Source organism: Amborella trichopoda, chromosome 4 (genome assembly GCF_054954075.1).
Source record: "Amborella trichopoda isolate Santa Cruz 75 chromosome 4, AtrichopodaSantaCruz75HAP2 v2.0, whole genome shotgun sequence".
Classification (NCBI taxonomy): domain Eukaryota; kingdom Viridiplantae; phylum Streptophyta; class Magnoliopsida; order Amborellales; family Amborellaceae; genus Amborella; species Amborella trichopoda.
In genome coordinates, this window is record NC_142339.1 from 35,869,663 (window position 1) to 35,897,071 (window position 27,409).

Consider the following 27,409-nt stretch of genomic DNA (forward strand, 5'->3'; position numbering starts at 1 on the left):
TGGAATGACCAATTCCCCGTTCGAATCGGCCAATTCCGTACCGACTCGACGACTTTTAGAACACTACACCAAACAAACATATGATACACAATTTTCACGTAAAAATGTTTCTCATAAAATATTTACGCACGAACCAAACATGCCCTAAATCTGACCACCTAATTTCACATCTAATAGTCAAGATTAATTATGCCCTAAATCTGACCACCTAATTTCACATCTAATAGTCAAGATTAATTATGACAACTTTGTACCAAAGATAAATGATCTCATTGTATGCCTTTTTCAAATTATTATTTGTTTTATTTTCATTGATATTCATCTTTATTCTTTCATTAGATCTCCATTGTTTCCTCTTTATTTATGTTCTTCTTGTTTCTGTTTTTTTTGGATTTCTCCTTGCCTAAACCGGCTCGGCCGCAGATAAGGGGCAGGGCCAGCACTCCGATCCAAATACGGCCTCGGGCCATGGCTAGGATATGGGCTAGGTCGGACTTTTGCCACGCCAGCCCGAAAAGCCAAAGAAAAGTGGGGGAGGAGCGAGAGAAAGTGAGAGATGGTAGACGGAGGAGACACGAGAAAAGGTCGTCAGAGAGAGAAATATGGTAGACAGGAAAGAGATACAAGAAGAGGTGGTAGACAGAGAGAGAGTGAACCATTGGTGACTCAATGAGGAAACCATTTTCACATCAATGGCAGGCTTTCTCTGCCACTGTGGAGAGGGCTTTCTCTGCCACTCTGGAGAACAAAACTGGAGCCAAAAAATGGGTTTTGGAGAGAGAAAAAAGTTTGCAAAAATGAGTTTGTTTAGAGAGAGAAAATGAGTTCTTAGAGAGAGAAGGAGAAAGGGGCAGGGGTCAGAAACCTTGTTTTTGGAGATAGAGATTGAATGGATTTTTATAGAGAGAAGGGGACGGTCGGGGTGGAAAATGAGTTGGGTTAGTGAACGCAGGTCCCCACCCTCTTCCCAATGCTTTTTGTTGGCCGACATCTTTCTAGGCTTTTAACTTTTTTTTACAAACTATTTTGGCATAATCTTTTGTAGAAAAATAATTTTTTTTTTTTGGCTCACAAACAAAAAATGTTTGAAGAGAGACTTAAAAAAAAAAACCTTCTAATTGGGCCGGGGCCAGGTATATTTGGGCCAGCCCAAAACACACTTCTAGGCCGAAGGCGCAGGCCAGGCCAGACCAGACCGACCGCTGCCCAGTGGCATCCCTAGCCGCGGATTTGCAAAGAATAGATATTTTAAGGTTGATTTCCATGTAGATCTGAATTTGATAGGATCCACCTCTTTGGACTCTTCAAATCGTCAGTTTAGACACGATCTTAGACAGATCAACTTTCAATTAGTCTGATAGGTCTTGGAATCATATGTAAATACTATACAACAATACAATTTGCATAAGGTTGCAGTTTTAAAACGTAAAGCAATACCACGCATCATAACTTCACTGGAAAATGCAATTATGACATAAAACAAAATCAAACATCAAACCTCGATGGAAAATTTATTTTGGAAATAACGATGATGATGATGATGGTAATAATCAGCTATTACTTAGCTAAATTATTGCAAAACATCAGTTATTGAGATGCTTCATATCATTGTAGGGTCTTGTGCATGGTTACGTTTGCAGTTCCAGAAGGGAAGACCTGTTAGCTTTCAAAATTGCAGTCAGGTAAAGAGTCTTTATGGTTTATCTGAATTCAGACAAAGTACAGCAGTTGTTGGGAGGGTTAAGATCGAGTCTACACCGCTTCTTTTTATGGAAGCCAACGTATGTTTACTGCTGGATTGTTCAGAAAGTGAGAGAGAGTATTATGCAAAGTATATTACACACAGATCATTTAGGAAACCTAGACACAAGATATGGTATATTGATTTTTTTTATTGAGAAATGGGTTGACACAATGCTCTTTACTTCAGAATTTACAAATTGCATCACACTCAGTTATATGCATTGTCATTTCTTTAAAAGATAGTCCCTCCAAAACAGCACTTTTTGCTCACTCCCCAACCCAAAACCTATTCCCCTTTCTGAATTCAAGCTTCACGTCACTAATAGCTCCTCATTCCTCTGAAACCCTAGAAGAGCACCCGCTCATCCAAAACTGCATTGTCATTTCTTTAAAGATAGTCCTTCCAAAACTGCACTTTTTGCACACTCCCCAACCCAAAACCTATTGCCCTTTCTGAATTCAAGCTTCACCTCATTAATGCTCCTCATGCCTCTAAAAACCTAGAAGAGCACCCGCTCATCCACATATGCTTCTGCCGGTTGGTGTTCGTTTTGAAGAGAAACTGGAAGTGAGATTCCCTTAGTTTTGTAGTTCTTTGAATGTGTGAATTCTTGGTAGCTGCTACTTATTAAGCAGCATGGTTATTGACTATCACATTAATTGCGTCTGGCTTTTTCACTTGTTTTACTCAACCACTTCTCATTCTTCTTGTAAACTCTGATGAACTATTTATATGAAACGGATTGTAAATGGTATTATCAGACCATCAGAATCTGATAGCCTGCATTGGATAGTTGCATATAGATGATTCAGAAAACCAAATACAGCGTCCTCTTACAGAATGCCGAAGCTGTTAGTCTAGTATGTCCATTCCAGCATTGGTTGACTCTGTGTTTTACCATTTGGGTTTCCATTAAGAGTAAAGTTGAGCATGCATGTGTGCTCCCATAGGCGTACACGCATGTGCACACACACACAGCTGTTCCATTTGGATTTCTATTTGCCTTTAGTGGACCGGCCGTATTTGTGTAGTTGGCAAGCATGATATGTCAGCTATACCTGTAACAACATTCAAAATCGGCGACAAGGTTCTTTTGAGATTACAAGGTGGCGCACAACACAGGCATTGAAATTCAGGAGTACATCATAGAGAAGGAAATTTTCTTTAGAGCTTGAGGGAAGATTTCTGGTTTGAATCATTAGGAAAAAGACAAGCAGCAAAGAAAGTTAGCAGGAGCTAGAGATCCTTAGCTGTATCATGTTTGAAGAGAAGAGAAAGAGCCATCCTCCTTTCTATTCTTTTTTATGCCATTCTCCTTTTTATTTATTTTAAACTCGAGCATTGGAAACTAATAATAACAACCATACAAGGTGCAGCTCTCTAGGATCATTGTGCAGCTTTGGCTTAAGCTTTTTCTGGTCATAATGGAAAAAGCTTAGTGAGCACTGTGGTCACCTACTGCAGCAAAGGCTCAAGTGTAGTTCAATCATTTTATGAATTATTTTAAAAGGTTTCAAGCCTAAAAATGAATATAATTAGTGTTAGTCAATATAAAAAATTTAAACATCAATATTATTATTTATGGGGGGGTAGGTAATTCAAAGTCGAGCCTGTGACTTTAGGCTTGCAGTATCTGTCTTCAGGTTGAACTATGGGCTGAAGCCCTATTATTGATAGCAGTCATTGTAGAAGGAATTAAATTGAAGACCCTATACTTGTGCTTGAGATCCCAATTTATGAATCAGATGTTACTATGGATCTTCATAGGGTAGTTGGGAAAAGACTTTAACGATGATGATAATTATATTACCATGGATCTTGATAGAGTAAAATGCCGGACCAGCATTCATGGACCCCAAATAGTTAGAAAAAGGCTCTGATGATGATGATGTTATTGGATCTTAGTTTAAATGTAACTTTGCTAAGCTGTATTGCGTTAATTTTGTAATCTATTCCTAAAGAATTGGATTGTAGACCAGGTAATGAACTAAAACGAATAGAAGCAAACTAAAGAATAAGAAAAGGGATTGTATGGTATGGGACTATTTACCTTTGTTACAAGAAGGTCACAACTGCCCCCTAGCTATCAGATGTCAAATTGGACTATTAGGGTATATGACAAAGTTCGAGAATTTTTTTCGAATTGAGCCTAATCAAGGATACATATACAGCCACCCAATTTAAAATCCAACTGATAACAGTTATTATGACCTCTTTATACTAAAAGCAAATGATCTCTTTGTATACATTTCAATAAGAAAAAGTAGCTCTTCCCTGATCTAGATAACTAATAGGACACTTCCAACTCCAGAGAGGCAACTAGTGCTACTATTCTCAGGGTTTAGATCTTTAGCATCTAGGATTGGCACTTAGGGCACAAGGACCAATATTCTAAACTCAACAGGTTTAAATCCAAGCTTCTATGAAACAGTTTTAGATTTAGCTGCACAGATTAGATGTTAGCGCAAAGGACCACCATGCCAGTTCAGACTATTTAAGAGAAAAAAGTTCTAAGCAACAGATCATCTATTTTAGTTCAGAATATTTAAGACAGGTCAATCCTGAAAAGCTTATCTGATGCATCTTCAAAAGAATAACTATTTTTTTAATTCCAAAGTGTGAGTCACAAGCCCAACGTTGAGGAAAAGATCTCCAAACCACTAACTACAAGGAAGAGATTTACACGTTACCAAGAATGATTACCAGTAGAAACAAGCCCAAAGACCCACACTAATAGAAAAATGCTCATCTCCATGCATTTTCATTAAAAGAACTCACATGTTCATTTTAAAAAGAAGATGAAGGGAGCATGAATCCAAAACAGCTTATTGTGAAAAATTACCAGCAAGATTAAATTTGTTGTTAACATCAAAGAAACCTTTGTCCTCAAATTTTACGAAGTTCCAGCCGATGCCTGTGAAGGTTTCAAGAGTCTCTCAAGCAAAAGGAGGTTTGCATATGAACCTTCGTAAGGAAATTCAAATTTGCTGAACTTGAAGTTAGTTGATTTCTCAGGCGTACAAACCCAATAGTTTATCACATACTTGTCCGTTGCGGGCTCCTCAATCAGTTTTAGGCAGCTACTACTTAGTTGAAGGTTTAGATGAGGCAACTTGTTTATGCCAGGGAAAAAAAGCTGGTGTCGCTTTAACCAACTAAAGGGTCCTAAGAACTCTTCCTGCCATATCAGAGGGGAAAACCAATAGAAGTATAAATAGTTAGAACCAGTGTTTCAAAAAATGGATTAGTGGGGTAAATCCCCCACCAAACAATCCCAATCAAGATCGGCTGAATCAAGAATTCGGATTGTCTGGATTGGCGATCCGGAAAAATACATAATAAAAAATAAATAATAAAATATTTAATATATATTTGTCAAAATATTGTCATAAGTGGCTCAACACAACATGTTGGCTAGACTTTGCACCTTAGAAGCCCAAGGTCAAGGCATGAATCCCCCATTATTTTGCTTTTCTTTTAACTTTTAAAAAAGGTACCTAAATATAGAGCTCTTTAAAAGAAGAATTGGAAATAACAAACTAAGCTGCTAAACCTTAGCTGTCCTACAATTACATATTATATTCAATGTAAAGTCAAAACTAGGGTGCTTTAAAAAAGTGGCTCTGGGAAACCTCTCGTAAAATAAAAGCACATGATAACCAATCAGTGTTTTAAAATGCGGCTGCATCGTCGCATATGTGGCCGCATAGTCGCATATGTGGCCTCATCGCCGCATATGTGGCCGCATCAGGCGGTATGTGGTGGGCACCGCATCGGAAAAGACCGCATATGCGGTTTGGAGGTATATGGGCGCATATGCGCCGCATCAGAGCCGCATAGCGCATCATAACGCATCTGGCTACATACTGTTCCGCGATGTTATTTTCGATTGTGCCCCTCGGGGATGGGCAAAATGGTATTTTTTACCATTATAACTTGGGGGAAATAGTTTGGGGGTATTAAACCTCCTAAACGAGCATTTACAGCTACTTTTGTGGCTTTTTTGGGATCAAATCGAACAAAAAATAATAATAATAGGCAGAAATTGTTTTTCATTGAGATCTTGGATTTGGGGATTGTTTGATGCTTGGATCTTGATTTGAACCTTTTGGTCGTTGATTTGGGGAAGTTTAGGTGAATTTGTGACGACTCTCAAGATGACTTCTCTGATTAATATTTGAAAAATTGACTTCAAATTGTCTTTCAAGATGACTTCTATGATGAATAGATGATCGTATTAACTATTAACTCTTCTTGAGGTTGACTTCAAAACTCTTTAATCTTCAGGGAGACATGGACTTTTAGTTTGTAGTATCTTTATTTTGTAACTTTAAAGTTTACGGTTGCAAATTTGTGCTTATGGTTGTTGATTGTTGAATGTTTTATGAAGCTAGTTTCAAGTTTCTAGTTTTTATCAGGGGATAGTGGATACAAAATCTTCGACAACCAATATTTTTGGAGTTAATCATTAAACTAAAATACCTACTATCACATATATCACCTCCATATAGTTTTCTATGCATTAACCTAATTTTTAGATTTTTTAGAATTTTTTTATATTTATTGACCGCATCGTCGGATGCACCCGCATCCGGACCGCATCAAGCCGCATTGCTGCATCAGCCGCCCCACCGCTTTTGGCCACATCCCGCATTTTAAAACACTATAGCCAATTGAGACATTTTATGGTATTTTCTTTATTACACACATTATATATATATATATATATATATATATATATATATATATATATTAATAGAATCGGTATTTTGATCGAGAATAGACATAGTCTCCGCCCCTTTCCAAATCAGCGATTTCTTATCCGAATCAAGATTTTTCAAAGCTGGTTAGAATTACCACCAACAGTTACGAGTTTTGTGATTAGGAAAGTTTATGCAGAAATAATATCACTATCAGTTGCCAACTTGAGTAAATCTATACAGAATTAACTAAAGAGATGTTATCTCGTGTCAAGTCCAACTAAAAAACTTTAGGATATTTAGTGATTTAAAAGCTGAAGACTTATTAGATTCGAACTCGGGTGAAGATAAGCCCAATAAAATTGCCATCACTTTTATCAATCATCATAAAGATGAATCCTAAGGACAGTGCAAACATAGCCCTTATGGCCATTGGCATCCATTGAGATGATGGACGGTGATGGATAGAGGGTGGGCCAAGTTTCCATCAAAAGTCCCTCGTTTATTGATAGGGATGACCCTGAGGACGAAGATCATTCCTCAGATGTTCTCTTTGAATGTCAGGTTCTTCAAGATTATAGTTTACCCTTCCCTCATTGAAAGCTCTTCACTCTAAGTAATACCTATTCCGACAAGCCTGCCTGGCCAGTGTAATACAAATGCATTAATAGTAAAGAAATAGTCGAACATCTCTAATGTAACACTTGATGCACAGGCAGTCAAAAAGTTCTACATCTTTATTTGGATTTTGGGTATATGAAACTACTTTAGATTAACAAGGCATATGAGTTATGAGCTACCAACAGGTTTATCACTCTCTAGCTTCTAAGAATTGCACAAATGGAAATTTTCCTAGTGCCATGAGAAAGAACAATTCAGATCGCTCTCTTAAAAAAACATGACGTTTCTTCTGTTATAAATCGAATCAGGTATGCTGCCGATCAAAAACAAAATAAATTATTAATTGTATACTGGAATCTTGCCTAGTGTAAACTCTAATTTCACATCCACTAATTGATCCTTCCATGATAGCCTAAGTAGATTAATAAGTCAACAGGTAGCCAATAGTACGTTCATATAAAGAACCTTAAAGCAGCAACTTGCAGTCGGACATTGATCCTATGTATATGCAGCCAGCAAGGACATTCAGATTTCTGGGCACATTAGTCACCTGCCAAGAACCTATAGTTCCAAATTTATCCCCAGAAAGGACAATAAAAGTAAGGTAATTATGATTAACCTCACGTGGCTACAATACTCATTATCAATGTACACAGCAATAACCAAAAGATATTGGTAATTGGTATATACCAAATAACAAGTTAGGCATAATTGTATTAGATAATTACTGATGCCATTTCCAATTTGATGTTTAATTAAAACAGGCAAAAAGAAAGTCCAGTTCTCACGATGCCTGCAATCATGTTAACTTGTATTACCAGAGCGTGCCACATGCTTTGACCTTAAAAGTTAATGACACAAAAATAAGTTTTGTAGCTTTGTATTTTCTGACATTCTATGCACTTGACTGAGGTTGCAGTCAATTCTATAAGAAGTCCTAAACTGAAGGCACATCCATTTCCGTAATTCCCACAATAATGTTAGCTGCGGTTGAAACAAATAGAGATCAGCCACCAGTAGCGAAAAGAAAAACTAAATTGGACTATCCAACTAACATCCAACTAGTAATCTGAGTCTTCGAATACCAATATACTTAAGATGTCAAGTTTAGACAAATTCATACTTTCCCAAGAAATGGAGAAATTGAAAAACCGATCTAGGGATTCACCCAAATACCCAGATATTTTCTTTAATAGTTCTGAAATACCCAGGTCTATCATGAACAATATCACTGATTTCCAAAACCTTATTGATTCATCAATACAGAGCATCAATAACTAACTGATAGGATTTGTCAAAGAAATTAATTTTCAACTATGGACTAACTTTTGAGGGAAGTCACATGTTATGCAAATCGTAAAACATGCAAATGTTAGAATAAGCATTCAAGTCGAAGCGAAACCATGTAAACTCACATATATAGATGTATTGCACAACATGTAGGTCCGCTGAACAATGAAGTTTGCAATGTCGAGAGCATAGACATTATGCAAATCCATATCGAACATCAAATCTTGGACTTCATCCTTCAGCTTCTTCTTCTCCACCTCCTCCCTCTCTACATAATTCTTATCATTTTTCTTATGGACCTTGAGCATATTAATTTGCCTAGAAATGATTTCACCAACCAAATGCTTTTCACTCACTGGGAGCAAACAGGCCCATGCTCCATATATAAGATCAGAGCTTCCAGCGGAAAGGACAAGTTCACTTTCCTCTGCCAACATCTCCATCACCATATACTCCTCTGTGAAGATACCAATATGGAGAAATGTTCCCGAATCGTACACTCTGTACTGGCTTATTTGATTTTTATTGGCACCATTTACCAAGTGCAAATCGATCGGCCTGTACAATACACTTTTCATCCCACCGCTAGGCCCAATCAATATGTTTTTGGACTTCGAATGTTGACATATAAAGCATATCATGACAGTGCCCATCATACTTCTAGTTGGAGGTAGTCTGAACTTGAACTCGGATGAAGAATGGGCAAAAATTTGTTGGAAATATGGGTGGATATCTAGGTTGCTAGTTAGCAAATTTACCTCTGCAGATAAGTGTGTAGCTTGTGGCTGCTTGTTCCCAATAAATTTCTGCAAATAAAATATTCAAAACTTTAACAAAACTTTAATAAAAGAAAATACAAAACTTTATGGAGTTCCCAAGCAATCAGTGCATGAGCTGTGGCTCTAAGTGATTATGTCCACAATGTTTTAATTTGAAAGCTCTACTGCAACAATTTTCAAGGCGATTTTTTTTTTTAAAATTCTGGCCAGATTAAAGTGTCTATTGGAGGAAAACTGAACAACTGAAACAAGTATGCAACTAAAACATGATTTACTAATTATACAGCATTTAAGGTCATCAAGAAATCAGAAGAATACAACGAGTACAAGATTGGCTCATTGTAGAGCATTTAAGGTCATCACATAAGCCGAAGCAGTGATTCAAAAAGCGGACCGCCCAGCGCCTAGGCGGTCTGAAAGGCCAAGGCGCATTGCCCAGGCCTAGGAGGCTAATCTGGGCGGTCGATCCCTAGGCGGTACAGATTCCGCCTAGGCGGGCGCCCAGGGGCGGAAATAACTTTCGGTAGAGGCGACTTTGATCCTATGTTTTTGTTTTTAAGGGCCAAAAATTAGGGTTTTAGGTTCATTTGAAACCTAAAACTTGTTGGAGCCAATTTTAGAGAGAGGAAGCCCTTAAAAAACTAGTTTTTGATGAATTTTGAAGGATCAAAGGGTTTCTCAAAGTTAACAAAAATTGATCAAAACATCACCGATTGATATTAGATTTACTTTTTGATGTTTTGCAAAGTTATTAGGGGGTTTTTTAGAAGATTTTGAGTATTTAGAAGCATCTTTGAGGTGGAAGTATGAAGATTGAGCAATCAAACTCAAAATACGTGATTTTTTTTTATTGCTTTAGTAATTTGCATTATTTTTTAGATGTCTTCTTCGAGATCTAATAGAAGTGGTGATCCCGGTTGGAAATATGGCTATAACCCAGATCCTAATGATAAAAATTACATAAGATGCAAGTATTGTGAAAAAGATACAAAAAAGGGAATAAACCGGTTCAAGAAACATATTGCTGGTATCAGGGGGGATGTTGCCCCATATAAAAAGACTCCTGATGTTGTTAAAGAGGAAATAAACAATTTTTTGAACATGGTGAAAATGGAAAAAGATGAGAGATTTGCCTCTATGACAGAGATTAAGTTTCGGGACGATAGTGATGAGGAAAGGATTGAGGAGGGATGTCAAGAGGTTGAGCAATCTATTATTAGGGGATAGGGGAAGGGAGTTGTAATTGCTTCTGGTTCTGGGACTAAAAAGCCTCGGGTTATAGGCCCTATAGATAGTTTTTTACGTCGGCATAACCCTGAGGTTGGAGGAGAGAAAACAAAAAAGCAAACCACCATAAAAAATAGAATCAAGAAGGCAGAGAGAGATAGAGCTGCGTATTATCTTGCTATATGGTTTTATGAGGCGGGTATTCCTTTTAATACCGCTTGCTTAAGCAGCTTCTATGCTGCAGTAGAGGCAATTGGCTAATTTAGCTCGGGGATGAAATCCCCAACCCCATATGAGCTTTCAAAGCCTTTATAAAAAAGGCAGTGAGTGCCACGAAGGAAGATGTAGAACTTAAGAAAGATGCATGGACTCAGTATGGGGTTACTATTATGACTGATGCTTGGAGTGATAGGAAGAGAAGAAGTCAGATGAATTTGCTTGTGAATTGTCCTGCCGGGACTATTTTTTGAGGTCTATTGATGCCTCTGATCATATCCATGATGCCCATTACACATTTCAAGTAATAGAGAAAGGAATCAAGGAGGTTGAGGAACATCTTGTTGTACAGGTTGTCACAGATAATACTGCTCCTAATGTTGCTGCATCTAATTTGTTGTGCATAGCATACCCTAGAATCTTTTGGACACCATGTGCAGCACATTGTATAAACCTCAGGCTTGAGGCTATTGGCAGTTTAATCGAGATATCAGGTGCAATGAAGAAGGCCAAATTAGTTACAAATTTCATTTATAGCCACCATCTCACCCTCAGCATGATGCGTACCTTTACAAAGAAGAAAGAGATTGTGAGGCCTAGGGTCACGAGATTTGTGACCTAGTACTTAGTCTAGATAGCAAACATTTGAGGAGAGTGCAGTTGAGGCAAATGTTTACCTCGAATGAGTGGAGAGCGTGCAAGTGGTCTAAGAATCAGATTGAGAAGAAGGTGAAAGATATTATTCTTCTAAGACTTTTTGGCGAGGTGTGAAGGGCGCTCTTAAGGTATTTTTTCCTCTTATCAAAGTCCTTCGTATGGTTGATATTGACAAGCCTTCTATGGGCTACATATATGATGCTATAGAGAAATGCAAAAGAGAGTTAGCCCAAAATTTCAATGATGAAGAACCCGCTACAAGTCTGTTTGGGACATTATTGATGAGAAGTGGGATAGGCAGCTACATCGGCCATTGCATGCAACTGGTTATTATTTGAACCATGCTTTTTTTTATATTGACAAGAATATACAAACAAATGTCACAATTACGAATGGATTTAATAAGTGTGTAGAGGTGCTAGTCCCTGATCCTGATATGTAGGATATTATATGCGCTGATAAGCTGATAAATTACAAATGCTCATTAAAGTCTTTTGGGAGTCCAATGGTGATGAGGCAAAGGACCAAAATTAATCCAGGTATTAATAATATTCTTAAGTTCATCTTCATCAAGTTCAAGTAATCAAGTAATTCTATTATTTTTTTATAATTTTTTTCTATATCTTTGCAGCCCATTGGTAGAGCCAACATGGGTGTAGTTCTCCAAATTTACAAAACTTAGCTATTCAGATCTTAAATCTAACCACTTCTTTATCTGGTTGTGAGCGCAATTGGAGTACTTTTGAAGGGGTAAGGTCGTAAGGGTAACTTGTATAATTTTATAAATAATACATGAACCATAGATATTAGATTTTAATTAGCTTCATTTGATTTTGTTAGATTCATAGAAAGAAAAGGAACTAACTTGAATCAAAGAGGCTCAATGACCTAGTCCATGTCAAGTACAATCGATTCTTGAAGGACAGGTTTGCTAAGAGAGACAAAAAATATAGATCATGCTATGGAATGGTTAGTTGATGATGATGAGGCCGAGGGATATGAAGGATTGACATGGGACATGGTCATGGATGCTTCAGGGACATCAATTGACCCTCCTAGAGTCACTAGAACTTCTGCACAGAGAACAAGGATGGAGGAAGACGAGGAAGAAGAGGTTGATTCAGAAATGACGGAGGAGGACGGGGATGCCCAATATGTCGAGGAGGGTGACGACTCCAATGAATATGATGCCAATGCAGCTGACCCAAGATTTTCTGATGATGAATGAATGATGAATGTTGATTGTTGAATAATTATTAAACTTTGAAGTTTGAACTTTGATTGAAGTATTGTGTATTGAACTATTATAGATTCTTTTGAGTCTTCAAGTATTACTTTCATAGTTTCATAATTCAATTTTGTTTTCTTCCTCATGCTGGTGTACTGCAGTACTGGTGTGATACTATTTGATAACTTGGTTTGATAATTTGGTTGGTTGAAAAATTTTAAGTTTTAATTGGATATAGAGTATGAACCGACTTATGGATTATGGTTATGCTTATGGAGTGTATGCTAAATGCTAATATGTAGTATAATTTGAATTATGTACTGCAATGCATATAACTGACACAGGCATAACTGCAGAATCCTTATTTGGATTCAACCGGCCCGCCCAAGTTCTGGGCGCCCGCCTAGGCGCTGAGCGGGCATGGATCCCCCAGGCAGCCTAGGACCCGCTTAGCGCTTTTTAAAAGATTGAGCAGAAGAACAACTAATAAAGATCGGCTAGTTAGAGAGCATATATTGTCATCACATGAGTAGAAAAAGATCATTTTATCATTGCACACAAACTAATTCATAGGCAATTCTGATCAAGAATGATGAAAGCAATATCCATACACTCAGTCTTTTAATTAAACATGACAGCCTGAAGAGTTTTGTTTATGAGGTCCAAACCAGGTAATAAAAGTAAGCTAATAACCCAACCTGATTCACACCTCTAAGTGACATATCACCCAAACTACTACATGCCAAGTTTTGATGTTATTTGTTATTCTGCCATTGATCTATTGTAAGTCTCTGCTAATTCCACCCAACTACTACCACCCGGCTGCATATCATACTCTCAATAGTGTTGGAAACTAAGTAAAATGGAGGGAGCATCAATATATAGAAGTAATTTTATCAAGACTGGACCATTAATTGAACCAGTGACCAGCCAGTTCACCGGTCAGACCAGTTTAGAATATATTTGAATAGCCAAAACCGATTTGACCAGCTACTACAACTGGTCCAACTTACCAGTTTAGACCAGTTTGACCAACTGCCAATTCTTTGATGAGACCAGACTGGTTCCAAGTCGGTTCCCGCTCTGCTCAGGTCTTAATAGTGTTGTTTATAAGGATTAGGGTAGGAATCCGCTTAGGAATGAGTTTGAGCAAAAGCAGGATCATGGTCCTGGTGTGGGTTTTCCAGCCAACATGCAAGGTAATGCAGCCTAGGGATACAAGGTCTAGCGCAAAATCACTCAACCAGCTTGTAGTGGAATCACTCGATGCCGGGTAGGAGGTCTCCCTCGACTCCAACTGCAGCAAAGCTGTTCTTGCAAACCAAATAAATTTTCGGATTCAAAAAGCGTCTTTTTTTTTCGTCTCTTCTTGAATATTCATAGAATTACAAAAGACACTTGGACAATTGAGACTTGTAATTTTCTAACAGTATTTTCAAGACTCAAAAAACCATGTTTTCAAGAATCTTGTTATTTACCCATACATTGGCAAACAAAAGCACTCTCAAATTACTCAAAACATTGACAAAATACACAAGGAAAGTAAGCAAATAATAAATCTTAATTAGAATACTAATCTTGTAAGTATTACTCAACTAAATCTCCAACAAAACCCAAAAACAATTAATACTTCCACAACTACCCCATAACTATTACTTGTTCTCCAAGAAAACCCAAAGACTACACTTCCACAACAACTCCTTAACAAGTTGAAATTGACCAAACTACCCCACTCTGGCCTATCACTGTCAGAACTTGCCAAATTCCCCTTCTTCGTGAACTCGCCTTCTAGCGTGAAACTTGAATTCCTGCTTTCTTCTTCAATGGATCTACTGAGAGGATCAATCAAGGGGGCATCCTGCTGGCTTGTGCATCACGCTCCCTTGGTTGGACAAACTCATCCTTGAGTATTGAAGTGGGTTAAGATGGGCTCTATGGCAAATTCACAATCTCCATCAACTTTTTTCTTTGATGGTTTTAAAAGTATGAATTGTAATATGAATACCTCAAGAAATGGATTTTGATATATCGATGGAGGAATTGCTTCAAACCAGGGTTTGAAAAAATGGTAATTCAGATCCGAACCGACCGATCCAGATCAGGAATTGGTTGGGCAAATCCAGATCCCATAAGATATCGGGAATCGGCTGGTTCCTCCATGAACTGGCCGGTTCTATCAGAGAAACTATATGAACCGGCACCACATTTTTTAACCTTTTTAAAACCAATTAATTATTGAACTTGTTAGAACTAGTTAGAACCGGCCCCACTTAATTTTTTAAATTATTTAACTTTTCCATATCGCAGATCCGGATCACCAATCTACCTAACCGGATAACAAATCTAGAGCAGCGACCGATGCATTTTCTAAAACCTTGATTCAAACATTTCAAAGTCAACCACAACTTCACTATTGAGGGGTTTTTGATTGACCTCAAAATCTAACCTCTCACCTAAAGTCAAATTCTTTGCAAACTCAAATCATCATCTGGGTACACATCACATGTGGGTGGTAATTCCCAATCTACAAGTTCTAAATTTTGTCAAAAGGAAAATGAATATAAAGATTCTTCTTGGGCTCCTCTTTCTTTCTTCTTTTTTTTTTTTTTTTTGATAAGAGGTTCTCCTCCTTGGGCTTCTCTAGCAGCTATAGTGCACAGCTGCACTGATAGAATTTGATGCAGGCGGGGGCCTACAAGGTGTAGCTAGAAAACCACATCCAGGTTGTGGTGAAATCACTTGACTCTGGGTAAGAAGACTCAATCTCCAAGTGCAACAAAGAAGTTCATGCAATTACAAATAAACTTAAGAAAATTTCAGATCCAAAAAGCCTCTCTTATCTTCCATTTCTCTTGGGTATTTATACAATTACAAATAAACTTAAGAAATTAAGATTCATAACTTTCTAACCATATTTTCAAGACTGTTGCTCTATACCAATACATTTTGTGGGGTGGGGGGGGAGGGGCGGGGGGATTCACCCTCAAACACTCAAAGCATTGATTACAAACACATTGAAACCAAACAAATGATAACTTTTTTGGGGGTTAAATAAGCGATTGAGAACTCTTAACCAAAATTCTAATATACTCTAACTATTACCTTAACTTATTCTCCAAAAAAATCACAAAGACTAATAAATATTTCCAAAACTACCCCTTAACAAGTTCAAACAAGACCACCAGACCACACAACAGAAGCCCCCCATGGTCAGAACTTGCTGAACTGCCCTTCTTCGGTGAACTGGCCTTCTACGGTGAAAACTGAATAATGCCCATTGTCTTCTTCTGTGAATCCTCAAAGAGGCTCGATCAAGGGGAGATCCTACTTGCTCCTGCATCACAAAGTTGTTGCAGCCAAGGAAATATGGAGCCTAGCCATGCTCTACAAAAGATGCCATTTCTTCAAGGAGGCTATTGAGCTACATAGAACGATGTATAACTACTCTTGAAAAGATGATTAAGGACAAAAAAGAACATCCAACTAAATTGCATATCTTGGACCCAAATAGCTCCCATGGTTTCTAGGGACAGTTAAAACAAGCATTGCACGTTATGTGACAATGCGTTGGTACTACAATAAGATGATTGAGGACAAAAACAAACATCAAACTATATATCTTGGACCCAAATAGCTCCCATGGGTTCTAGGGACAGTTAAAACAAGCATTCCACATTATGTGACAATGCGTTGGTATTACAATAGGATATATCATGCACACATTCAGTAGAATAAGGTATAATATAATCATACGGAATGGAAGACATATCCTCGAAGAAGGACTGCAATCATATGAATCCCCTGACATGAAGCCCAAATTATTCAAGTAGAACACGAATCAAAAGAATGACACTTGAAAATAGGAGTGCTCACGAGCTTCCTGTTTAGATAAGTATATTCTTTTAAAGACACTAAAGAGATGATGACAGGGTGCATTACCGATTTCAAAATTTACCGTGTCCACTTCAATAAATTACCATGTAGATCCAACTAATCATTCAAACCAAGAAGTAAAATATCGGACATGCACACACACAAGACCACGAGCATACACATGCATGACAATATCTGAACATGGGTGAAACTACATAGAAAAAGAGGAGTAAACAAAATAAAAAGAAAAAAAAAAACTGAATGAATGAAAACCTTAATCACTTCGAAACCATAATAACTGGAATAAGATCTTCCAGAACTCTCTTTCAAGTTCCAGAGTATTAAGAGCAGATAAACAATCTAAAACAAGCACCCCCAGTAATACTAACCTGTAACCAGTCAGTGCCTTTCATAAGGACCTTTTTCTTTTCTTGATTGGTGCCCCCCACAAGATACTTATCCGACAAAAACAAATGAAACTCAGTCAATTTGTTCAGCTTCTCAAGATTTTCAATGGATTCCAGATCGAAACAACCTTCAAAATTTAGATATTCCAAATTATGCAGATTTTCAATGGAGCAAACGTCAACTAGATGCTTGCAGTGACCCAAATACAATGTCTGTAACTTCGTAGAGAATTTAGAAGCAATTATTTTCCTCAGTCCTGGGCAGTCCTTTATTCGAAGTGACTTGAATGCTCCAACTATCTCAAACTCCTTGATATTTGTGCACGACGATATTGATACAGATTGGAGATTAGCAGGATACTTTCCAATACCGAGCATATTGGGTAGCCTTAGATTTCCAAGTTCCAATTCTTCAAGGGAAGGAAACCCTTCAAAAACAAATTTTAGGAACCCATCAGTAATAACACACTCATCAATACACAGTTTTTTTATTGCAGAAAGCTCGGGGAAAGCTTCAGGATCCAATTTAAGTTGAGGAGTGCCAGATAGGGACAAGGTGACCAAACCAGAAAGACTGCCGACAGGCAGCTTCATAAGCTTTCGACAATTATGGATAAAAAGAAACTCCATATTTTTTAGGTCACTCATTTCCATGGGTAAACAATGTATGCGACAAGATAAAATAGAAAATAATGTAAGCTTCCTTAAATGCTTAACGGAACTTCCCAAATCCTCAAGCAATGTGAAAAGGCCAATGGTAAGTTTTTTCAATTGAGTCAACTTTGTAAACAAAGTTGTAGGAAATGCTCTCACTCCATGCCCATTCCATAGTCTGAGTTCCTCCAAACTGGTAAGCTCCCCAAAATATTCAGGGAGCTCGGTGAACTGAGAACAAGAAACCCAAAGTTTTCTGATGCATCTCTGACAGGATATGACACTAGGAAAGTAGAATGTTTTGCATGACAAGGCCCGAAAAAACTCTAATTTTTGAAAGCCCCCAATGATATCTTTCTCAACTTGCAATTTGCAACATTGTTCAAAATCAAGATATCTGATTTCTGTGAGTTTTTTGAATGATTCAGGAATTTCTAATAAGGCCGTACATCCTTTAAGATCTAAGTGTTCTAACTTCAATAGATCTCCTATTGTAGGCGGCAAATACTCTAATCTTTCACAATCAGATAAATCCAGATATTGCAAATTTCTCAAATTGCCTATATTATCTGGCAAAGCTTGCATATTTTCACAGCCAGAGAGATCCAGGTATTTTAAAGCTTGAATATCACAAAATTCATCAGATATTGCGACAAGACTAAGGCAATGACTCAAGACTAGTTTTTCCAGTCTCGTTAACAACTTTATGGATTTTGGAAAGCCCTGAAGATAAAGACAACCTCTCAAATTCAGCTCCTGCAATTGTACAGGTATCTGCAAAACAAGGACACAGAATTATTATCAGCCCAAACAACTAACGCCGCAAGAAAGGGCATAATTAGCTTGACATAAACCTTTGCAAAGTAAAAGTACTGCAGGAATGAATCTGTTAATTGTCTATCTAGTAAAAAAATTAGAAAGCAAGGCTAAACGTATGCAAACGGATTTATGAAATATGCATGAGAGTAGATGAATTTTAGCAGTTGATATTGGCTAGACCACGTCTATTACTTGTCTTACACCTAGGCTGTTATAGATCAAAATTTTAATATACATCTAGTATATTGTTGTTAAAATGAGCATGAAGTAATAACCTACCTCCTGGATGTCGCTCCACAAGTGCGAAAATTTTCCTCCTGACATGTCCAAGACATGCAGATTTGTAACTGGCAATCCAACTGGAAAAGATTCACTCGGGGAGTGCCGCCAACGAAAGCATAAAAGTTTCCTCGAGAGAAAACTAAAATCACCTTCAATGCAAGCATCTTCTAGTATCAGCAACTGTAATTCTGTCATGGGAGCAAATGAACTTAGAGACCACGGCAAATGTCCTCCTTTTTTCCTTATGACTTTGGATTTTGGTACAACAAAAGAATGAATACCGTCATCTTCAACTGCATTCACTACCAGGGTAAGTCCCTGGACAGTTTCAGAACCCTATGGAAGAAACCAAGATTACAAGAAGAATTATCTCCAGGATAACGGTTTATTGATTTGATAGATTAAAAGCAACCATGTTCTCTAGAAAATTCATAATACTAACTTTATATTTACCACATCAACGAAAAGAAAGAATAGGATCCAAGGATAATAGGAAAAAATTTGCAAGAATAAAATCATACATTAAAAGCATCCATGTTCTCTAGAAAATAAATTTGCAATACTAACTATAATTACCACATCAACAAAAAGAAAGAATAGGCTCCAAGGATAATAGGAAAATTTTTCCGAGAATAAAATCTAGCACATTCTCTGCGACAGAAAATTGTTAGTAAATGCAATTACCATAACAATAACCTATTGTTCCCTATCTACCTCATGTCAAAAAAAAAATGCAGTTTACATCTTCATGAAAATCTCATGATTAGAAATATGTTGAATTATCATTCACAGATATTGTTGAATTGCAGTTAAGAAGTATGCAACAATATGTTGTTATTTTGGCAGTTCCTTCGGTGCAGTCAATTCAACATCACAATGAATTTATAACAAAGATAACAAGATATCATTTTTGATGTTCAACCAATAACATGTCCTCTTTCAAATACATTAATTTTCATTTTTGTTGTAAAATCAATTTCTTTTCCTATTTCTTCAATTTGATATGACCCATTACTCTGGCTAGACCATAGGAAGCTGTTCATGATATTTCTCTAACATGTTTGAATTTGATTGGATGCTTGGCATATCATTAACATACATAGAAATCCTAGATAAATGAGCCATCCAACAAGAAAATGAACCAGCCATGTATAGTAAGGAATCAGAAAACAATATTTTTATACTCGTGGATACTGGCCTACTGGGATAGTCAAAGAATCATTTAAGTCTGAAAGCATGTAAGATACATGGCTTCAAATGCATCTTTCTATGCAAGATGTCTCCCACGCAAACATGAACCCTTTAATTTGAAAAGGAGAACTACACAAACAGGACAAGAAACACACACTTCCTTCGTCCAAGACTTTAATAACATCATTGGGCCGCCATAGGCGAGAGCGACATCCAGGGTTGTTGAAGTTCTCCTCTTCTAATATTTTTGCCGCCATATCTCTGAGTTGGTCATGCATACGAAACTTATTCTTCTCCAATTTTACGAGGCATTTGTGTTGCAGAGACCGAACGCCAGCAGAACCAAACCACTTAAGGGCATCCCAAACTCTGATGGCCATGTCTTTATCTTCACCGATAAAAAAAGATGCAATGTCCAAGAATATCTGCTTCTCTGACCAATCAAGAGCATCATAACTGACTCTAAGATGCCTATCAATATCTCCTGGTATAATCTCAACAATTGTCTGTAGTATTCGCTCCCAGATATGAATGGTTTCTCCAAAAACTTGAGCCCCAAGAGTTTCCAGAGAAAGGGGCAACCCATTACAGTACGTGACAAACTTATCGACCAGGACATCAAATCCAAGAGCAGGTTGGGGCATGAGAAATGCATGCCAACAAAAAAGCTCCTTTGCATAATGCTTTTCAAGACCATCCATATCATATATCAGGACATTTGGGATACACTCAACCAGTCTTCTATCTCTGGTTGTAATTAAAACTATGCTAGTGCAGTGGACAACCTCAGGAACCTGTAATGCATCAAGCTGATCAAAGTCATCAATATTGTCAAGCACTATAATGACTTCTGCCCTAACCAAACACTTTCTGAGAAGAAATTTCCCCTGATTAATACTGTGAATTTGATTATCTATTTGAAGTAAGTCCTTCAATAGAAAACCTTGAACTTTCTCCAATCCAGCCCTTACAACTCTATCCTTGATATCATCAACAAAGCAAGATGCCTTGAACTGAGAGCGCATAATATTAAAGAACTCTTTGGCCAGTGTTGTTTTACCTATACCACCCATTCCCACCAATCCAAGCACCCTTGCACCTCTACCTTCACGCCCAACTTCTAAAAGCCTCTGGAGTTTCTCTGTTTTTTCAGCCAAGCCAACCGGGTGCTTTGCAACTTCCAATACATTGGCATTCACCATTTTGATTGCATCTTGTACCACAGCCTTCAAGAGTTTGCGTGAATTCCTGCATAGAAAGATTTCTTTTAGATGTTGTTTGTATATTATATATATATATATATATATATAGACATAGAACCTAGCTAAAGAAACCGTATCAATCTGTGATGTGTAAAGAGGAATTCTCAAACCCTATCAGTCTGCTACAGCCAAAGTGGACAATAACCATGCATCTAAATCACCTAAAACTGGATGACATTGGAAGTTGTAAACTTGTAATTGTCCTCTGATAGTCCCTATATACTAAGTAAATTTGGCTTAGATTATCGGGAAGATTTGTTGCCTTGCACCCCAGTATTATATCATTTTGTCAAAGATCATTGCCTTAAGTGCTGCATTGGCAGCCTAGAAATCATCCATGGTTTGTTAAATCATGAGGAGGACTGAACTAAGTGAGCCTCAAAATCATCCATAGTTTGATAATTAATTTGTCAAACACCATATCCGAAGTGTTGCATTGCAACCTCAATATCATTCATAGTCTGCTAAACCATGAGTCAGATTCATCTAACTGAGCCAAGTACAATAAATTGTCTGAGTTACAAAAGGTATGCTAATTAATTTTTTAGAGATATATACAAATACCCAAGATTAGCAAAACTTTGGATACACTGTGTGAGGAAGTGTGTTTTTAAAAACCTTGTAGAAAATTGACTCCAATCATAAGGTAAACCACATAACACAATCAAAACAAAGAACTCACAGAATGCTCCTATAATTTTATGGATTCGGGGACTAGCTCCAGGTTGCTTATGAGCAACCCATTACGGTTTACAGCCACCAGCTTTTGCGAAGTGGAACACCCTTGATAGGGCTTTTAGCACACTACAGTTAGACTAGATTGAAAGGTTTGGAGTATAAAACATGGAATTAGATAGAACCCAACAGATTAAATGGCTCCATTTGCCCTTGTGGATATAAGAATAAGAGGGGGACTATGTACCTCTACTATTATATCCGCTCTCCTTCTTGCTCAAAATGAGCTGAGTATGTAACATCCCTTTTTTTCTAGATAATAATCTCAAGACGTGAATTCACAAGGTGAGTACCTTCAGCCACGATCATACCTCTGATCTTTCTATAGAATTCTTTCTTTTTCTCATACTTTCTCTCTTCTCGCAATTTGGGTAAAATTTCAACTCTACATTCACTCTTCGACTCCATATTCACTCTTCTCTCTCTCAGCACTTGCTCTCCACCTCAAGGCTTCAAGATAAGAAGAAGCATTGTTCAAACAAGCAGACCGCCCAGCGCCTAAGTAGTCGAGAAGGCTTGGACGCATAGGCGGCAGTCCCCAGGCGGCCACCTAGGCAGTACTACACCCGCCTAGGAGAGCGCCAAACGCCCAACCCTAGGCGGCTGCCTAGGGCCTACTCCCCGCCTAGGGGCGAAAATGAGTTTTTGTTTTTTATTAAGCTTTTTTGAAAAATAAAAGCTTTTAAGGATGGGTTTTAGGTTCATTTGAAACCTAAACCCACAAGAACCTATTTTAAAGAGAAAAAAACCTCCAAAAAAACTAGATTTGGTGATTTTCATTGGATCGAAGTGTTTCTCAAAGTTACAGAAAATGGATCCAAACATCACCCAGGTAGATTAAATTTAGTTTTGGAGGTTGTTTAATCCTATTAGAGGGTGTTTTTAAATATTTTAGCACCAATAACCATATCAGAGGTGGGAGTTTGAAGTTCGAGCAATTAAAGTAAGTACAAAACTTTATTTTTTAGATTGCTTGTTTTATTTTGAGATGTCTTCTTCAGGATCTAGTCAAAGTGGAGATCCAGGTTGGAAATATGGATATAACCTGAATCCAAATGACAAAAATTGCATTAGATGCAATTATTGTGAAAAAGATACAAAAAAGAGCATAAACCAATTTAAGAAACATCTTGCAGGTATTAAGGGGGATGTTGCCTTTTGTGAAAATCTTCCTGAAGCTATCACAAAAGAGATTAAACAACATATGAATTCTGTAAAACAAAAACAAGAACAAAGTCCTTGTTATTTGAATAGATCTATTTCTGCTTCTTTTAGAAGAAGTGATCCGTGTTGAAAGTATTGTCATAACCCGAAACCAAACAATAAAAATTGTATAAGGTGTAATTTTTGTGAAAAAGATACCAATGGGGGTATTAACTGATTTAAGAAACACCTTGCCGATATTAAAAGGAATGTTGTTTCTTGTAAAAAAGTTCTTAAAGCTATTCGAGATGAGATTAGATAATTTCGAAATTTAAAAGAACCAGAAAAGGATGAAAATAAACCTTGTTCTATAGAAATATCTTCTCCAGGTTCTTCTAAAAGTGGTGATCCAGGTTAGAAGTATGGTTATAACCCGAATCCGAATGACAAAAAGCGTATTAAATGTAATTATTGTGGAAATGATACTAATAGGGGTATTTACCTGTTCAAAAAGCACATTGTCGGTATTAAGGCAGATGTTGGCATGTTGCTTCACGTAAAAATGTTCTTGAGGCTACTAGGGAGGAGATTATACAATATTTGAGTTCGGGGAAGCACAAAAAGATAGAAAAGGGTGGAGCAGCCAAGACTCCTAAAGCTTCATCTGCACATTGCAAGAGGGAGGTAGAAGAAGAGGAGGAGGAAGATGCAAATTCGAAAGAAACAGATGAGGACGAGAGTTATATTGAAGAGGGAGATTACTCTGATGATGATGGCCTCGAATCTGATGCATATGATGAGACTTACCCTATTCTTTCTGATGCTGATGATGATGACTAAAGAATGAAGAGTTGAAGATGCTTGAGTGCTTGACTCTTGATGTTGACTGTTGAGTGTTGAGCGTTGACTATTGTGTCCTAGACTGTATATTTTCTGAATTTCTGTATATTTTCTTTTTCTTATATTTAGTTTCTACTTTCTAGTTTCTAACTTTTGTGCGTATCAAACTATCAATGTATGCTAGTATGGTTTTACTGTTTTAGCTTTGTATGAAAATATGGATTATGGTCTTATGGATTATCAAAATTCTCTTCTCAACTTCTATTTTTTCTTGGCTTTTTCAACTGGGCCACCCAAGTTCTGGGCGCCCGCCTAGGCGCTAGGCGCCCGCCTAGGAGCTAGGCGCTAGGCGCCCGCCTAGGCGCTAGGCGCCCTGGACCCCCATGGCCGCCTGGGTGCCGTCTAGAGCTTTTTGAAACACTGAGAAGAAGCTCTCCAAATGGCTAAAGTATGGGGTGTTTATGGGCCAAGAGGAAGAGCTAGGGTGTCTTGCCACTCAAAGCAAGGACAAAACTGGAATGGAATTTGGGCAGACTGCCCAAAATATTACATAAGCGAGTGGTGGCTCGATCCATTGGCGGGGTAACAAGAGGAACCAATATTTTGGGGTCCTTTCACCCCTTCATTTTGATGTCTTTTCGTGGCTTCCTTTCAAACTCTTTTTCATGGGTTGATAGGGCATTGATTCAGTGGTCCTTGTAACTTGATTTCTAATAGAACACCTAAAATTTGGAGTCATGGGCCAATCACAATCGACTGCTCATGTGATGGTTATATGCAGCAGTCTTTTTAATGACCCATGATCTGTGGCTCAAACCACATGATCTGTGGCTCAAACCACTCTCCCATCTGGATTTAATACATCTGAGCTCTTGTGTAATCTCGTATGGCATTGAGTGAAGATTATTTTGGCGCAAATTTCAGCTCGAAAGGCCCACAGATGAGGGTGAAATCATGAACAAAACCCTCAGAAGTCCTGTAATCTAATTCTGAGTGGTCCCTTGATGTCCTCGTATTCATTCTCGGGTCTTGGAATTATTACCTACAACGTGCATATGGTCTTATTGGGCAAAACGTGAGGACCGAACCACCCAAATTTCAGCTTAGAAGGGCTTGTCAAAATGGATAAAAAATGACTTGCGGCCAGGTGGTCAGTCCGCCTGCTGCTGAACATGGGGTATTTTAAGCCACCGGCGGAGTGTTTGATCCACTGGTGGCAAATCTATTCTGGCCCCTGGACATTGTCTTATTGGAACCTGGGTCAAACAGGGTCCAATTGATTAGAATTTTGGAAAGTCTATTTGAGGCCTGACAGATAAAAATCCCACCAAATTTCACCCTTGTTAAAAAATCATTTCAATCGAAGACCCATTTCCAGTGATTTTATCTCATCATTTACATTTGACTATTAATCATTTTATATTCTGATACTTATGTACTTCTAAAATTCCAAATAAATTTTTATTTCTTCAGTTTAATGGAATTCAAATTCAGTCTATGTACCTTCTACTTCCAGTACATGTTCATCTATTTCTTGGTGGTTTACCCACTCGGTTTTATGGCTGCTAAGAATTCATATTTTGTATTTGTTTTTTATTTTCAGTGTTGATTTTTAATTTATAGATTTTTTTTATTTATCGTTTAATTTATATTTTTAAGGTTTAACATTTTTATTTTCAGATATAAAAGGGCAAAGAACAAACACCTTGGGGTTTCCGATTCTACAATTTAAAGGCTAACATAATGCACCATTCACTATAAACATGTTGATTATTTCAAAAAAACACAAAAGGAAAGAAAGAAAGAAAACCAAAGCTTCTTTAGCCTAGATTGTCCTTGCCAAGAATCAGTATGAATTTCATCATCATTCAAGGTAATGATACCAAAACTATGCATAATCAGCTGATTGCTGATATTATTAACCAAATTTTTCTTTACAGAAAAGTAACTAAACATGGATGTTTCAGCTCCCATAGTTTAAAAGGTTAGCCTAGTTAAATATTGGCCTTGAAAACCCAGTATAGTGCAAATATGACCGAAATGTTATTGGCCTAGTGCATCGTTGATCAGGAAAAGCGAGGATTTCAGCCAACTTAAACTGTAGCTCATGAAAACTGATCATGACCAAAATTCCCAATGAAAATTCACCTAATTATAAACCAAAACACAAACAGAACGGGGTTTCAGATTCCACCACTTGAAATTCTAAGCCAGTGAAGACCGCCGTAAAGACCTACTGTTTTTTAAATACAAACCAAATGGTAAACACCTGGTTCATCTTGGTCCAGGAGAAAATTGACCACGATTTGGAAAATTAGAAGACATGCATATCAAAGTTGCAAAAAAGAGCACAGAGGCAACTGAAGTCGATAATGAATACATCGAAACAGCATATGAGCAACTCACCATCGAAAATCGCTGAATTTCCAACCAGAGAGGTAACCTGTCTTCTGCAAGAAAAACTTCCACTCTTCTTTTTGCATAGATTTCTCAGCCCCCTCAAAAGCGAGCCTGAAGACCCCCTTCTCTGTTCTTCTAACCTCTGAGGGCCTCACATCATAAAATATTGGAATCATATGAATCTTGCTTTGATGCATCAGCCTCAGCTCTTCAAGACAAAGAGTGCAATTTGCAAAATCCCTTGTTAAAATTACTATACACACAGTTGCCTCATTAATGACCTCCTCATTGGGGATCGAACAATTTCTACTGCAAAGAGTGGAGATATTGAGTTTCTGAAGGTGTAAGAGAAGGTCCTTTGCAATACCATTTTGTACCTCGAGAGAAGGGGAATGGCAAATGAAGATCTCACATTTCCTCGAATCCACATTACATGTATTCACTTCCATTGTTGAAGTGTCTGGCCTGAACCAGCGAGAGAAAAGCTTCTGAACACGTGAAGATGAACTTCTCGGCATCTTTTCTCGAAAATTTTCTCAGAATAGGAGATAAATACGTTAAGAGTTGCAGAGTTAGGGCTTTTGCATGCGATGAATGTGTTGAGAGTTGCAGAGATAGGGTGTATTTTGCAGTAAATGGAGTGGAAGGGGAAAAGTGGATTCATCAAAATTGAAGGATTAGCGCTTTGAGGAGTCAATGATAACAGCGAATGATCCATTTTTTAAGATTAGGATTCCGATGAAGAAGGAGTCTTGTGCTAAGGCTAAGAGCAAGTGGGTATAGAAAAAGACTTTGGAAGAATCGTAGAAAGAGAAGGAAGACGATTTTAGCAATAGAAAAATGGCGGGTTTGGAACAGAGCGAGCGAAATGCATATACATACACGGACAGAGGGTTTTATCTTTGAAATGCCTCCCCGCGTTTAGCCGTTTCTTGTTGTATCTCTCTCTAAAATAAAATAAGGCCTTCGTGGGCAACTTGTCAACCGGGCCCGCCTGAGGACTGACGAGATTGGGCATGTGGGCTGGGCTGGGCTCGGGCATCCCAAGTACAGACTCGGCCCGGGGCAGTTTTGGTTTGACCCAAAATTTCATTGACAAAATTATGTCGTACCATTTTATTTTACCGTTATAATAAAAGAGTAAATTATAGATACCCTAATTTCAACTTTCTACCTATCTTACCTCTAATATTTTTTTGGAAAAATTGCAATATCCCTTGGACTTTTTACGCACTTTACCCATCCAACTTTTTCTAGCAACTTTTCAAAAAAAATAAATCATGTTTCTTAGTAAATACCCCTACACAAAAAGTTAAATTATTTTTGACGAAAATACTCTTC

The 27,409-nt window shown here is 37.7% G+C and overlaps 1 protein-coding gene across 7 annotated transcripts; it reads right to left on the bottom strand.

The window, feature by feature from the left end:
• Positions 1–2,337: 2,337 nt before the first annotated feature.
• LOC18423891 (disease resistance protein RPV1) lies at positions 2,338–26,985 on the bottom strand. Of its 7 annotated transcripts, XM_020675341.2 has the most exons (7): positions 26,075–26,985; positions 19,844–20,936; positions 18,495–18,833; positions 18,137–18,170; positions 16,725–17,170; positions 8,481–9,161; positions 4,476–4,922 (listed from the first exon to the last, which is right to left on the bottom strand). In XM_020675341.2, exons 1-7 carry the CDS (start codon positions 26,584–26,586, stop codon positions 4,638–4,640), a joined length of 3,390 nt encoding a protein of 1,129 aa, XP_020531000.1. In that variant the 5' UTR covers positions 26,587–26,985; the 3' UTR covers positions 4,476–4,637. The 7 variants fall into 7 exon arrangements, with proteins under 7 accessions (XP_020530996.1, XP_020531000.1, XP_088720134.1 ...); XM_020675337.2 differs by lacking the exon at positions 4,476–4,922 and adding an exon at positions 2,338–2,802 and having other exon boundaries at positions 16,725–18,170; XM_088864008.1 differs by having other exon boundaries at positions 16,725–18,170; positions 18,495–18,790; positions 19,846–20,936.
• Between the last annotated feature and the right edge of the window lie 424 nt (positions 26,986–27,409).